Source organism: Electrona antarctica (genome assembly GCF_951216825.1).
Source record: "Electrona antarctica genome assembly, chromosome: 19".
Taxonomy (NCBI): domain Eukaryota; kingdom Metazoa; phylum Chordata; class Actinopteri; order Myctophiformes; family Myctophidae; genus Electrona; species Electrona antarctica.
Window position 1 is genome coordinate 2,725,223 of NC_136800.1, and position 16,356 is coordinate 2,741,578.

Consider the following 16,356-nt stretch of genomic DNA (forward strand, 5'->3'; position numbering starts at 1 on the left):
CAGTAAAGTACCGTAATTGTGATTAAAATTACCATTCCGACACAGCTGCTCTTATTTGTAGTAAAAGTACCAATGTTTTGATTGAAGTATTTACTATTTATTAACAGTTTGCACCATAATAGTCCACTTGCCAGAATGTGAACCCAGGCATGTTGAGTACACACCACAGTTTTATGTTAGAATTATGTTGAGTATGGGTCCACAGCATGTAAACTGCCAGATACTAACTTGCATATGTTATGTTGAGCAATTTTCATAATTGGCATAATATGTGACCAGTCACCATACCATTAACAACCTATAAGGGGGGGAATCTAAATTTCATTATGCTTTAACATGTGACCATTCCAAGCATTAGTTTTGCACAAAAAAAACCCTCCTTGGGCTAAAAACGGCCATAGCGGCTGTTTTTATCCCAATGAGTGTTTTTTTTGTTGCGAAATGAATCCCCAGCACAATCGTACGACGAAGACCGCGGTCCGCGGATGACGGACCGGTGCACGCCGGCATGCTAAAAGGAACATACCCGGCGCTGTAGACGGACAGCCCACATGTCAGTTAGAGTGTAAAGTAGAAGAGTAGCGACAAGCTTTGATCTCGCCGCAAAGCGGATGCATATGGGCTATAATAGTTCCAAACATTGGAACTATCCCATTGAGATAGAATGAGCACTTCCGCATTCCATTATTACAATGGGAGTCAACGCTAGTGTCGCCACTCTTACTATATTACTCTGGTTAGCTGTTGCTCAATGTAACAAAGCAAGCAACCAGTAGAGTAGACAGAATGGGTACAACAAAAGTTAGCTACTCGTTTAAACGCGTCAAAATCCGAAGAGCTACAGTAATAGCGCGAGCATAATTTTCCGTCATGGCCACTGGGAAGGTAAGTCGTGCTTGTCTTGTTGCTAAATGGACGTGTTGCAACAATAATACTATAAAAATAAACTTCATTAGCTACTATATAAGGTTAGGCTACACATTAGCTGACTGTCTGATGTAGCGTTGACTACCATGTCACGTCCCCGCCCACCCGGTTGTGGTGGGAACTAGTATTGTTGCAACTTGCGAGTCAGATCAGCACAGTCATACATGTTCATAATTCATAAATATAAGGTTAAAGTTAGGGTAAATTATATTGTGTTAATAGGCTCATTAGCTCTGTATTATGATATGCAACAGGGCCTGTCCCTGTCACACTGTTTGGTAAACAGAAAATGCGTTTACATTTTAGGACACCAAAACCAACCATGAGAGAAATCTCATACAGGATACTGGATAAAACAAGTGAAATTGAGAGTGATGAGTCAGATCATGCCACAGAAATGAGCACACAATTTCAGCTGGAACACTATTAAATTGAAGCTGATAATTGAGAACTTTCTCTTGGTTTGATTAAATGTATTTTCTGTTTATCAGATAAGAGTTGGGGGTGGGGGGAACCCTGTTACTCAACACATTCTCTATACCAGGGGTTCTCAACGTTTTTGGCTGGGGACCCCCGGAAATGCTTTGGCTATGTCTCGCGACCCCCGCCCGCCCCCCTCCCCACCACCAATACAAACTGACTTAAAAAATAACCAGAAAATATATCATAAATGAATACTGAAACCAGATATAATCATTAAGGAAAGTTTATGCATGCACCACGTACTATGTAAACTCTTAATTTCCATTTTCCAGCCATTCAGTTAAAAAAACTAATAATTTGGGGACCCCCCAAAATAATTTGGCGACCCCCCGAGGGGTCGCGACCCACGGGTTGAGAACCCCTGCTCTATACATTGATTACTATCAGAATATAGAGCTTGGAACTTTTGCACACAAAAAAACAACAACCCTTTGTTTTAATTTATCTAATCTATCTAATATCTAATCACTTAATACCCGAAACAAATCAGTCCTATTTTGAAAGATTAACATTGACCGGAACCTACTTGCCCTTTGTGTCTGTACAGCGTAAAAGATATACCAAGAATATAAAGTGCATCTTCTTTCCGGATGATGTCAGAAATGGTGTCAAAAAGGTGGGAACACTGGGAAGAGAACCTTCACTTCCATCCATCTCCGCCACAAAGTCCTGGGAGAGGTGTGGAGACAGTTTCCTCGACACTCCAGTGATGAAGGTTGATGGACTTTACATTTATTGCTATATAAACCCTGAAGTCTGAAGAGCAGTGTAAATGTGAAACCTCAAATCTCTGTTACAAAGTCATTGAATCGGTTATTATTAACCCATCTATAAGACCATCCAAACGGAATCTTTTCTTTTATAAAGCCTTCTAATGAGAATCGCTTATAATCGCTTTAATATCAACCAATCGCAATACTTAGGAAAGCCAGCAGAATCACAGACTGCATCCTCTTTACACCAAGGCATGTTTAGAAGATGATGCACAAAAGTGCATCATCATGTCAAACAGCAGCCCACTCTTAACGGCACTGCCCTCACAATGTGCAAACAGTCATATATTGTTTATCATATCTTCTCACCAGAAAAGGAAATATGGAACATTTACCATTCAGCTTGACCTATGGAGCTACGAAAAAGATTCAGGGTGTGTTCAGTAGAAGTTAGGGGTTGGGGATGATGAGGATATTGATACGATTATGGTGAGATAAATAATTATGGTTTCACGATTATTATTGTAAATGTATTCCATAAAACTATGGATGTATAAAATCCCATGAGCATTTGTAAATTAGAGGTTTTATTATATTTCCTGTGCCCTTCAAAACACAAATACTACAGTATAGCCAAATAATGCAGAAGAAGGCAAATATTCAATATAATTATTAAACAACACGTATATCTCTTTGGAATTAAATAAAAGTTACATCTTTAGGACCTCTGTCTGCAAGGCTTTTCAACGGTATTACATTATTAAACCATAACCGCGTATATCAAATGTTTCGATGAATTGAGTATGAAGGACCCCAATGGAAACAAGTCATAGGCTTTCTTTCTTTCTTAGCAGACTTTGTATTGAAGTGTACTTTCCTGAAAAGTTATCTTATACTGCAGCAGCAGTGGAAAGACTGGGTTATTTTAGATTTATCATTTGATTTTACTGGCATTATCACATTTTTATTTTACCTACATTTATTCAGCTATTGATGGCACAATAATCCTTTTTTGATGCAGAATCTCAAGTCATCTGGAAGAAAACTGTCTGCGGTACGAAAGTTGTCAAAGACTCCTGCTTCAGGTATAACTGCTCAGGTGTTATGATGACATAGATTAGAACATGCAGTGCATTCAACATTTGTCTGGACTCAATGTCTCAATGTTTTATTCAACAAAGGGCTATTTAAAAAAAGAAATCACACCCGTGTGAAGTGGGGGGCGCTAATATATTAAAGTCTAACTCATGTTGATTAGGTGATGTAATGGTGATGTGAAACAAACGGTGCCAACACCAACATTAAATGCCATTAACAATACAGAGACAATATGACGTAATGAGGGACAATATGACGTACATTTTCCCTTCATTGTCAATGGCGTTTACAAAACAAACATTGAACTAAAGACAAACATTAAACCTGTATATAGGTGGCACAGTTGGTAGTGCTGTCGCCTCACAGCTAGAAGGTCCTGGGTTCGATTCCCGCTCGGGACGCTGTGGGTGCTGGCGGCGTGCTTCCTCCTCCACGTCATCAGTGCCCATACCCGAGGCGGGGTTGGCGATCTGGCCTTTCTGTGTGGAGTTTGCATGTTCTCCCCGTGTCCCCTAGGGTAGGTACCCTCACAAAAAACATGCAGTAATCCTGGTCTCTAAACTGCCTCCCCCTGGCCAGCCGGGGTGCCTGATGGAGGGGAAAGGAACTGGTTGGAATAACGTGTTCCTTCCACGCGCTACGTCCAACCAGGGAAACTCCCCCCTGTCCGGTGTAAAGGAGCAACTTGCACACTCAGGCATGAAGGAAGCATGAGTTCAAGTCCGTTGCTCTCCCCATGTCCCATTGTCCCCCATATATGGGGACTAGGTTGGCGGAGGGTGTATAGAGCCCAGGATCACATTAGATAATTAACACAGGGGTGAAAAAATGGGTTACAAAATCGTGGGATAAAAAATATTAAAAAAAAAACCTGTATATAGGAGGGGCTAGCACCCCTCAACAATGAAATAGTAAGAAATATATTTAATTTACTGTGGCATTATAAATATTGTTTATATTGCATGCTTTGATCATTCATGACAATAATAACTTGTCTACTCTTATGAATCCATCAGCTGGTGCCAATATTGCTGATGAGGAACCGGTTCAAATCGCATGGAGCTCCAGTGACAGTGAGAAGTCAGACAGTAAGGCCCAGAAGGAACCGGTTCAAATCGCATGGAGCCCCAGTGACAGTGAGCAGTCATACAGTAAGGCCCAGAAGGAACCGGTTCAAATCGCATGGAGCTCCTCCAGTGACGGTGAGCAGTCGGACAATGAGGCCCAGAAGGAACCGGTTCAAATCGCATGGAGTTCCTCCAGTGACCGTGAGCAGTCGGACAGTGAGGCCCAGAAGCAGGCTCTGCCCAGAGTTCCGGGGCAGCCACAACAAAGGCCTCGGACTCGGAGAAGAAGGGAGAGACTTGTGTGTCCCATTCAGTCCTACACCAGAGCGCTGCGCCTTCTCTGCACCAATAAAGGTAAATTAGCATTGGAATCAGGTGTCAATAGCTACTAACAGAAGGAGCTAATGGGTGAAGTTACCTGAGTTTTGGTCTACAGTTAGTAACAACATTGTTTATATATAGTATATATATATATATATATATATACTTCTCCTAGTGGGTAAAAGACGTGTCAAGGTGTCATGTCAAATTGTGTGTCCACTACTGTCCAAATATATATGCCTTGGGTACTTTTCTTTTCTTTTTTTTTCGGCTTTCGCCTTTATATTATTTTTAGTTTTTTTGGTTTAGACTAGTCATTAACCCTAAACCTAACCTCCCACGGGTCAGCACACCTAAACCTAACCTTAACCCATGTCTAACCAATGACTAGTCTAAACTAAGTATGCAGGGGCACGGTGGCACAGTTGGTAGTGCTGTCGCCTCACAGCTAGAAGGTCCTGGGTTTGATTCCCGCTCGGGACGCTGTGGGTGCTGGTGGCGTGGTTCCTCCTCCGCGTCATCAGTGCCCATACCCGAGGCGGGGTTGGCGAAAGGGCCTTTCTGTGTGGAGTTTGCATGTTCTCCCCGTGTCCCCTAGGGTAGGTACCCTCACAAAAAACATGCAGTAATCCTGGTCTCTAAACTGCCTCCCCCTGGCCAGCCGGGGCGCCTGATGGAGGGGAAAGGAACTGGTTGGAATAACGTGTTCCTTCCACGCGCTACGTCCAACCAGGGAAACTCCCCCCTGTCAGGTGTAAAGGAGCAACTTGAACACTCAGGCATGAAGGAAGCATGAGTTCAAGTCTGTTGCTCTCCCCATGTCCCCTATATATGGGGACAAGGTTGGCGGAGGGTGTGTAGATCCCAGGATCACATTAGATAATTGACACAGGGGTGAACAATGGGTTACAAAATCGTGGGATAAAAATTATTGAGAAAAAAAATAAACTAAGTATGCACCCCATCGAGCCTGCGGCACACTGCCAGACTCGGGCTACCGGCTAAGGTGCCTGGACCGCTGAGCCACGGCCCGGGCCCCATGGGCACATTTTTTAAGATGATTATTGTATGGCACTGCTTTTGCAATTATTTAGATAGGAAAGTGGGGAGAGACAGATAAGCATCGACAGAGAAGGAAAGGGAAGACATGCAAGAAAAGTAGTTCAACCCAGAGCAACATACTTCCTCACTAAATGGACCCACTAACTAAATGAAGCTATCCATGAGCTCTGGGTTGTGGCCTAACGTCATGGGAGACCTGAATGCTATTTTTAAATATGTTGCTGAATTATGGATGGGGTTATCTGATGTTCTTGAAGATCCTCTCCATGTAGGGTGGTTTCAGAAAACATCATCGTCATCGTCATTTTGGTCGTTGAGGAATGGCATTCACAACATGGAGTTGACAGTGCTGGAGATACGGAGATACGGAGCCAGGCAAGCTCTGTAAGATTAGTTTTTGGCTTGGCTGCCTTTATTGATAAGATACAAGTGAAGAATGACAGGAAAGAGGGAGAGAGAGATGGGGGAGAGACACGCAGCAAAGGTCGTCATGAACGGGACTCGAACACGCGACGCACTGTCAGGCCAGAGCCTATTACAGTATGTGGCATGTGCCTGGACCACTAGGCCAGTGGGCGCCCGCCCCCCCAGGCAGGAAGTGCTGTACATGCGGTGGTCAAACCTAATGTTTTTTTTGTTGTCATGTTAAAGCTTCACATTCGTCATAAGCCTGCAGGAAACTCTGTATTTCTAACTTTGCTTTCAGAGGACGACCCGGTTATCGATGCAGACAGTGATTGGAACGAGTCTGATAATGACTTTGAAGAGAATGAGAAGGACAACGCGGGGCAGATTTCAGAGTGCGAGTCGGTGGCAGAGGCCCTTGAAGAAAACACGAAAGAACCGTTTCCTGAACCCACACCGGTGAGTGCATTAACCCATTTTGGGCGGGAACCCTTTTTGGTGTTTAAACATTATGTTATAATTTAGCTATTGAAAAATAGCAGATCTACAAGCTCCTAGCGCGCCACCGAGTGGCGCGCTTCCGAGCTTGTAGGTCTGCTATTTTTGAAAAACCGTGAAAATGTGGCACAAATCTTTGAATATATATATATTCTTACAGAATATATATTAAACATTTTTAAATCAAATCTTTGTTTCTGAGGGGTTCCTGGAATAACATATTTTCAGATGGGGGTCGGTGGCCAATTACATATCATTTCTGGGGTCCTTGACATGAAATATTGAGCACCACTGATACAGAAACATAAAGGTTTTTCAGAAAACTGTCAGGATTTTAAAATGTCGATGTCAGAACTAAATGGGTTAACAAACTTAACACTCTAAAATGACACAGATGTTTTCTGGTTTTAACGGGTTAACATAAAGATACTTTTCCCTAATGCTTCTATCTTTACAAGTAGCAGTGATATATTATTGTCTGTGTAGTGTGTAGTATTGGTGAAACAAGTACACAAACATTTTAGACATGGACACTAGGTGGCGCTCTGTCTACACCGAGTCATTTTCTTTCTGACCAAGGCCATTACAAGTCAGCACACACACATAATGTTTAGTCAGTAATATTGTGGAGAATATTTAGGTTGACTCCCAGTGCAAAGTGCGGTCATGCGAGTACACAATGATGTTACTGTTGGCACTTAATAGGATGGAAGTTAGTTTTTGCACTCCTGCTGTTGTTTACCATTTCCAAACGTGACATGCTGCCCCTAAGTACAGGTACATACTATACATGAATTAACATGTTAAATAATCGGTCAGTATAAATGTGTTTATGTGGCAGCGGTGGCCGAACGGTTTGCGGAGCGGTCTTGATACCGGAAGGTCGCCAGTTCGTATCCCCGGACCGGCACGTTAAAATTACCACCTCTGAAATGCCCTTGAGCAAGGCATTGAACCACTACCATGAAATGTTCTATGAGCAGGGCCTGGCTGTAAACAAGATGCTTAGTCCAGTTACCCTGGGTAAATATAGTAACTTTGCTTTGCTTTGCTTTATGTGAGTATTTTCTTTTTTTGTGGAATTATTCACATTACACACTAACCACTAGGTGGAGTAATGCAACTCTACTCTTATGGTCTGAAAAGGCCTGGTGGGTTAAAAAAAGAAAAAGAAAAGAGAACCTAGCAAAGCAGAGTGTGCTTTCTAGGTTCAGGTCAGGTTCCAAATAGTCAAGGTTCACAAGTTGAAGCTGCTGCTGCTTTTAATATGAGGGGGGAGGGGAGGGGGGGGGGGGGGACTTGTTTCAAATCAGCCTGCTGTTGTACCAAAGCAGATACTAAGAGCAGATTAAAAACAAATACCGTCAGTTCTGTCCAATGCTGATAACATTTGTAGTACTTTCTTGGAAACGGGCTTTTTTTTTTAACGTTCAGAAATATATTATTAAACTGTCAAAGTGAAAATAAATGTCAAATTCAACTCATTTGTGTAGGACAGTTTAATATTCAATGAACCATATTAAATGTGCCATAATTTTATCATGCCTGGGCAGTAGTTTGTATTGATTTACAGTCAATCCTTTTGCTAATATATACCGTGGCGTTAAGTAAACATGTTTGCTCTGTTCCCTGCAGTCCGCCTTCCTTGGACCCTCCTGTACAGTAGTCTTGGATTAGCTGTTTAGTTACTTCTCAGAAGTCATTCAGTAACAGTGTTTGTCAAAGGCAGGGCTGGCATGGTGAGAATGTAAAAGAAGGAGTGGTAGTAATCTTCACAGTGTGTCACTTAACTTCCTCAGTTCCTTACCGGATCTTAATCATTACAGCCCATCAGAACTGCTCGGTATTCGATCAACAGTCATTTTGTCCACATTTGACTTATATTGCCAGTCATTCCGCGGCTGCATGTCGTGTGCAATGATAAACTCGGGTAATATAATAGTATTACAGTATATACCCGGCACCTACCATGTTGATAATTGTGCGTTTTGCAAAAGCTGTATGTTTAGAGAGGAAGACAGATTGTCGTCACAGAGCCACACAGAGCCAGTTGGCTTCCTCTTGTCACACTTCTTATTTGCTGCCATCAGCTCTCTGAGGTCAATGGAGATGTAACATCTATCTGTGGTCGCAAAGCCTCAGAGAGGCTGAAGAGTTTCATGTGGTAACAATTTGAGTTTGACGTTTCCATTGCGCATCGTCACACACGTGCCCAAGCGCTTCCTCGAGGACGGTGACAAACAGATCACTCATAACAGCCATATTATGCTGTCGATTGCACTCTCATATAGAGAACGACTGATATGTTTGGACAATATTTCGGCCCATTATATTACATACTTGGGATGATATTGGTATCTGGAACTATACAGTGTTTGAACAACTTTCATCCTGGCGTCTCTATTATCTAGACATTTCAAACGATTTTGAGCTTGTGAGATTTTGAATAGTGCTTAAAGCGCTGTCACACTTTGGCTTGTGTAGGTACCTTGCCATGATGTAACTCAACAAGATATAGTGAAGAAGTTCAAGTTATGTGTATTTTATATTTACTTGTTTGCATATAGTCCTTGTATAATTGACCAGTTAAAGCCTAAAATGGTCCGGGCGGACCATTTGCTCCATGTCATTCCCCTACAAGCACATTGCCTTGTTGTTGAAATGTGCTATACAACTAAAGTTGCCTTGCGTTGCGCTCCAATTTCCTGTTTCTCTCACTACTGAAGCCCCCCCTAAAAAGAAGAATTAGAAAGAAACGTTTTTCAAATTGATTTCACTCTCGAAAAACCGGGTTTAACGTGAAACCAAAAGATTCGGCATCTTCTCGGGTTCTCGTTTCAAATGCAGTGATTTATTTTTTTGGTGGATCAAAATGAAGCCAGTGACTTATTCTGAAGTCCCCTGCTTCCCTCGATTGGGGTTGCTCCCCATGTGCTCTTATTCTGAAGTAGCCTGGTTAATAAACCAGACCGAATCAGCGGTTGGCAAAAAAAAATTGCCTACCAGCGGATTACGGTCTGGCGAGGCTCAGTAGCACGCCTCTTTCCTACAACCGAGAACAGGTCGGACCAATCGGGACACGGTATGCAATATGGGCGGGCTTTGGTACAGTGACGTTCAATGCTTGAGACTTTTGACTGACAGTAGCTCTGACCAATTGCGTCAAAGAGAAAATGTTTGAACCCGCCCCCCGGGAAATGAAATCCAAGTGGAGCCAGCCCAGACTAATATACCGCGACAGTGTTGTGTGATATTAGTCTTGCTTATTAGCCAGGCTAATTCTGAAGTCCCTGCTTCCCTTGATTGGGGTTGCTCCCCATGTGCCCTTATTCTGAAGTCCCCTGCTTCCCTCGATGGGGGTTGCTCCCCATGTGCTCTTATTCTGAAGTCCCTGCTTCCCTCGATGGGGGTTGCTCCCCATGTGCTCTTATTCTGAAGTCCCCTGCTTCCCTCGATGGGGTTGCTCCCCATGTGCTCTTATTCTGAAGTCCCTGCTTCCCTCGATGGGGTTGCTCCCCATGTGCTCTTATTCTGAAGTCCCCTGCTTCCCTCGATGGGGTTGCTCCCCATGTGCCCTTATTCTGAAGTCCCTGCTTCCCTCGATGGGGTTGCTCCCCATGTGCTCTTATTCTGAAGTCCCCTGCTTCCCTCGATGGGGTTGCTCCCCATGTGCTCTTATTCTGAAGTCCCCTGCTTCCCTCGATGGGGTTGCTCCCCATGTGCCCTTATTCTGAAGTCCCCTGCTTCCCTCGATGGGGTTGCTCCCCATGTGCTCTTATTCTGAAGTCCCCTGCTTCCCTCGATGGGGTTGCTCCCCATGTGCTCTTATTCTGAAGTCCCCTGCTTCCCTCGATGGGGTTGCTCCCCATGTGCTCTTATTCTCAAGTCCCCTGCTTCCCTCGATGGGGTTGCTCCCCATGTGCTCTTATTCTGAAGTCCCCTGCTTCCCTCGATGGGGTTGCTCCCCATGTGCTCTTATTCTGAAGTCCCCTGCTTCCCTCGATGGGGTTGCTCCCCATGTGCTCTTATTCTGAAGTCCCCTGCTTCCCTCGATGGGGTTGCTCCCCATGTGCCCTTATTCTGAAGTCCCCTGCTTCCCTCGATGGGGTTGCTCCCCATGTGCCCTTATTCTGAAGTCCCCTGCTTCCCTCGATGGGGTTGCTCCCCATGTGCTCTTATTCTGAAGTCCCTGCTTCCCTCGATGGGGTTGCTCCCCATGTGCTCTTATTCTGAAGTCCCTGCTTCCCTCGATGGGGGTTGCTCCCCATGTGCTCTTATTCTGAAGTCCCCTGCTTCCCTCGATGGGGTTGCTGCCCATGTGCCCTTATTCTGAAGTCCCCTGCTTCCCTCGATGGGGTTGCTCCCCATGTGCCCTTATTCTGAAGTCCCTGCTTCCCTCGATGGGGTTGCTCCCCATATGCTCTTATTCTGAAGTCCCTGCTTCCCTCAATGGGGGTTGCTCCCCATGTTCTCTTATTCTGAAGTCCCCTGCTTCCCTCGATGGGGTTGCTCCCCATGTGCTCTTATTCTGAAGTCCCTGCTTCCCTCGATGGGGGTTGCTCCCCATGTGCTCTTATTCTGAAGTCCCCTGCTTCCCTCGATGGGGTTGCTCCCCATGTTCTCTTATTCTGAAGTCCCTGCTTCCCTCGATGGGGTTGCTCCCCATGTGCCCTTATTCTGAAGTCCCCTGCTTCCCTCGATGGGGTTGCTCCCCATGTGCTCTTATTCTGAAGTCCCCTGCTTCCCTCGATGGGGTTGCTCCCCATGTGCTCTTATTCTGAAGTCCCCTGCTTCCCTCGATGGGGTTGCTACCCATGTGCTCAACGGTTAAATCAAACTGGATCTAACAGGATGCAGTTTGGGAAGATTCTCAAACCAAGGGAGAGTTTATTACTCCAAATAAAGCTGAGACAAACGGAGGGGGCTGACTCACAAGATGCACGCCTGCCAGACCTCCTTTTATTATTGTACTAGCACGGAGCCTGTGTAGGTGGAGCTGTGGAGGGACACCATGTACAGATGGGTGACAAATTAAAGGACAAACCTAAGATTAAGTACCATAGTTATACGTGTTGGGCCTCCATGTCGGTCCTAAATCTCTCCAGTGTTGTTTTTGGCAGCAAATGTCTATTTCAGTTTTAGTCATTAGTCTCTTGAATAGTTCTCATTTAGTTTCAGTCACATTTTAGTCACCCGGAATGCTTTAGTGTTAGTCTAGTTTTAGTCGACTAAATATCATAAGATTTTAGTCGACTACATCTATGGTTGATTTAGTCGACTAAAATGGATTTTGGCGGGCCTTGATGCTTGCTGAAAATAGCCGATCTACAAGCTCTGGTATTTTCAGCATGCAACCAAGTGTAAAATGATTTATACTGAATCTCTTGTCCACTAGTCTAGTTTTTATTTGTTGACAAAATCGACAGTATATTTAGTCTTAGTTTTAGTCATCATGGCTTAGTTTTTATTTCGTTTTTGTCAGTGAAAAAAGGTAGTCGACGAACATTTTTCGTCATAGTTTTAGTCGACGAAAACGACACTGGACAACACCGTCGCTCCCGACATGCGTGGCCGGCTTGTATAGGATGTAACAGAACTAGTAATTGTTGAGTCAAAAATCAGTAGTGGAGCTTTTGCTTGGCATCCCAAAAGAACTACACTTCCCAGTGTGCAACACAAAATGGCCGCTGCTAATTAGGAGCACCTGAAGGGTTTAAAGGGCCACACAAACAACAGAAACCAGAGAGAAGACGCCCAAAGACGCCAAATGGTCTGTTAATGTTAGACATTCAAATTCTGATATTATATTAACAGTAACACCAACGTAAACATGAGAACATACCCCCCCCCCAAACCCCCATATTACAAGATGCCTTAATGTCTGTGCACATTGAACTCAGTTTGAAGCTGTCATAAGTCAGAGAGAATGATGGGAGAGATATTGGCTGGGTTTCCCAAACGCATAATGGTGTAAGACTTGTAGTGCCGCACATGCTCAGATGCCCTCATAGGCCGCACACAGAAGCCTGTGAACATAGACATTTCGTGCATAGATGTGCCACGCAATGGTAGGCCTCAGGCCTGGTATGGTATGGTCTGCTATTTTTGAAAAATCGTGAAAATGTGACGCAAATTTGGAATATATATTTTTTCAGAACAAACGTTTTTAACTCAAATCTTTGCTTCTGGGGTGGTCCCTGGAACAACATATTTTCAGATCGGGGTCGGATGCCAATTTTTGGGGTCCTTGACATGAAATATTGAGCACCACTCATATAGAAACATGGGTATTTCAGAAAACTGTCATGATTTAGAAGACATTTTTTTTATTTCGACGTCAGGCCTAAATGGGTTAATATTAGGTGGGCATGACGCCTGGCGGATGCACCTTTACTTTAGTTGTAATCTATCATACAGTCCACCTGTACGGAGGTAGATGGATGCATTTGCTATGTTTTCTCCTCCCCAGTTATTCAGGTTCTGCCTTTTTAATCTGTCACCCAGTCTGTATTTCAAGGCCATGGAAACAAAAATCCGGTCACTTCCCGGATGGAGGCTGGCTTGTGATCCAACGGGGTCAATATAACCCGCACCACATCATCATGGCCGTGCCAACGGAGCAGGACTGTACTGTATAAACAGCGTGTTTACTACCGTTTGCCCAGTTTAAAACGTGCTAGCAAAGGAAGCAGGGCCGCACAAGCAGAGAGAGAGGAGGAACAGTGGACTTGCAATCCTTTTCAGTGCTGGGCAAAAACATTTTTGAGCTGCAGCCAGGGAACATAGTGTTCTTCTCTCTCTCTCTCTCTCTCTCTCTCTCTCTCTCTCTGTAGCTTGTTAGAGTGTGACGTGTGCTGGCACCTCGCCTAGCAGGGTCAAGTTGATTCAAATAAGAGAGCGCGTAGGCTGACAGAGCCTGGTATGCTGGTCTTGTCTGCACATGACAGGAACAGAGGTTTTCTCGTGGATTTTTCCATGAGAAACATGCCCTCAGGTGTGCAGTGATGCAGCAGGAAAAAAAAGAAAAACGTTGTTATAGCTTGCACACGTCCCAGTGTACCATGCCTCCCCCCCCCCCCCCCTCCCCACCAGGTCCACCAACAATGTCGAGGTTAATTGATTCCTTTATTCCTTATAATCTCATACAAGTCATCATTTCTGTCCTTTTAGATAGGAGTCGTAGCCTTGTTGAAATTTGAATGGTGAAGGATAAACGGTCGCATGTCATCATCTGTAATCCCATGCTTTAGGTGATAATAAATTAAATCTATTAACAGTTGCATGTGTCCAACATTGGTGTCGCCAGCAAACCCATTTAGAGTTAGACCTGTTGTTAACTGACTGAATCAGGTGTTGTTTTTGGCAGCAAATTTCTTATTTTAGTCTAGTCATAGTCTTTGGAATGAAACTTCATTTAGTTTTAGTCACGTTTTAGTCACCTGGAATGTTTTGGTGTTAGTCTAGTTTTAGTCGACGAAATGTCATAAGATTTTAGTCGACTAAATCTACAGTTGATTTAGTCGACTAAAATGTGTTTTGGCGGGCCTTGATGCAGTCGTAAAGGCTGATTTTACACTTGTGACAATGTGACGCGTTGTGAGCTTGTAGATCAGCTATTGTCGGCATTCAAACCAAGTGTAAAATGACTTAAACTGGATCTGTTGTCCACTAGTCCCTTGCTAACCTTTTAGTCTAGTTTTTGTTTTTATTTAGTCTTAGTTTTTGTCATCATAGCTGCACTTCTCATTTCGTTTTCCATTTAGTTTTCCATCAGTGGAAAAAGGTAGTCGACGCACATTTTTCGTCATAGTTTTAGTCGAGGAAAACAACACTGGACTGAATGCTAAATGGTGCCGTTTGTCCCCCCAAGGCGCCTGACCTGGAGATCTCTGGTTTTGCATCTGATGGAGAGAACGGCAGTGACACAGTGACCCAGAGCAGACTGTGCCCCGAGAGCTCTGCTGGGCAAACTGTCGAGGGCAGCAAAAGGTCGGTCGGCGACTGGGTGAGATCTGCTCAGGCAATGCTGCAGACGCCTCAGAAACCATTTGACAGGCACTCGAAGACCCCTGAGGACTCCACCAAAAAGAGAAGGAAATTGCAGAGGTTTGAGCGATTAATGCCTCCCCCTTTAATTATGTTGATTATTTTTAACCCATTCAAAGATTTCCACCACATTTTCACGATTTTTCAAAAATAGCAGATCTACACGCTCGTAGATCTGCTATTTTTCAATAGCTAAACTATAAGATAACGCTTAAAACACCAAAAAGGGGTTCCCGTCCCGAATGGGTTAATTATGTTGATTATTTTAATTTGCCGTGCACAATTTCGCGATAACATTCTCTTCTCACGAGGGAGAACCAAATAGACATTATGGTCGCTAAATAGGCACTCCTATACTGATACTAGTGATGTTTTCACAACGGCAGTGCTGATGAAAGGGACACCTGGGTGCCAATCATGTGGGTGCTAAATGTCATTGCTCCTTATCGCCCTGCAGTCGCCCCCTCCCCCAGAAATGACACATACCTATATCTGTTATCAGAGACATGACATTTCACATTGCTTGTACATAAAATTCCACTTTTTTTCTTTTCTTTTTTTAAACCTCTCAGCTGTGTTTGACACCTGGCACACTAGTTCACTAATTCAAAGTGAGTGAGTAAAGTTGACTTGAAGAATGAATGCATTCTCAGTAAAAGGCAGCTGCAAATAGAACCAGGTTTTGTTTTGTAGAACGTGCGGGGCTGCGTGCGTTCTGTTCATTGTGTGTGTGTGTGTGTGTGTGTGTGTGTGTGTGTGTGTGCTTGGTGTTTTCCACAGTGGAGGCCTAGCAGAAAGGCTGAATCGACTCCAGTGTAGACAGAGGTCAGCGATAAGCTTCTGGAGACACCAGTCCCTCTCCGACACAGGGACAGCAACAGGTAAAAAAAAAAAGCTACAATGCAAAATACCGAAATTGTTGATTTAAATCGGAGGATTTCTGGAACACAGTTCTTAAATGAACAGGACTTCGGTACTCTATTTTCCCAGGATTTTGTGAGCAGCTAATCTCATTGGAGGCCAAGTAAAAACCTCTGCCCCAAATTTCTCACAATGGCCTGTTATCGTGCCACTAAGTAACCAGGAGGCCGATCTTTACAAAACACATTTGTTTCAGGGATGTACCGATGAGACATTTTGGCCGATATCGATATCCCATATAATTAATTGCTGTTATGGCCGATAACCGATGTAAACAATGTCGATATGATCTCATTCTGTATTAAAAATTTATAATAATTTTGGTCCATTCTGAAAAAAGCTTATGAACACTGAATTTGAAATGAGCAATGCCTCTTTATTTCAAAACTAGGGATGCACTGTTATTATTATTATAATGTTGGCCCATATCCCAACAAAAACAGCTTGAATGTAGTATTTATTTTATTTATTATTTTACAAGATTCCAACCCAGAAAACACTGATAGAATTTGCAGCCTTCATCATCATAAAAGGCTTTTTTTTATAACATTTTCAACATAATTATTATAAAATTAAGATATCTGCAAAAAACGATTCTATATTGCATTTTAAGGCCAATATCGGCCGATGTGATTACCGATTAATTGCCCATCCCTATTTATTTTGATATGACTCCTACAGGAGTACACTCCTTAGTCCTTTGCGGTGCAAATCTGTATACTGTACCTCTCATGTGATCAAGAAAAAATGGCTTCTAAAGTTTGCAGGAGTGGCCCGTTTTTGAAGAAAAAAAAGCCTCAAATCATGAACGCAGA

General features: G+C 43.6%; 1 protein-coding gene across 1 annotated transcript in view; it reads left to right on the forward strand.

Moving 5' to 3' along the window:
* Window positions 1-552: 552 nt before the first annotated feature.
* spidr (scaffold protein involved in DNA repair) overlaps window positions 553-16,356 on the forward strand; it is a 66,793-nt gene continuing 50,989 nt past the window's right edge. The window contains exons 1-7 of the mRNA XM_079530133.1: window positions 553-885; window positions 1,958-2,125; window positions 3,145-3,208; window positions 4,238-4,642; window positions 6,378-6,535; window positions 14,445-14,680; window positions 15,401-15,501. Coding sequence (XP_079386259.1) covers window positions 871-885; window positions 1,958-2,125; window positions 3,145-3,208; window positions 4,238-4,642; window positions 6,378-6,535; window positions 14,445-14,680; window positions 15,401-15,501 — 1,147 coding nt within the window. The 5' untranslated portion in view covers window positions 553-870. The remainder of the gene's footprint in view (window positions 886-1,957; window positions 2,126-3,144; window positions 3,209-4,237; window positions 4,643-6,377; window positions 6,536-14,444; window positions 14,681-15,400; window positions 15,502-16,356) is intronic.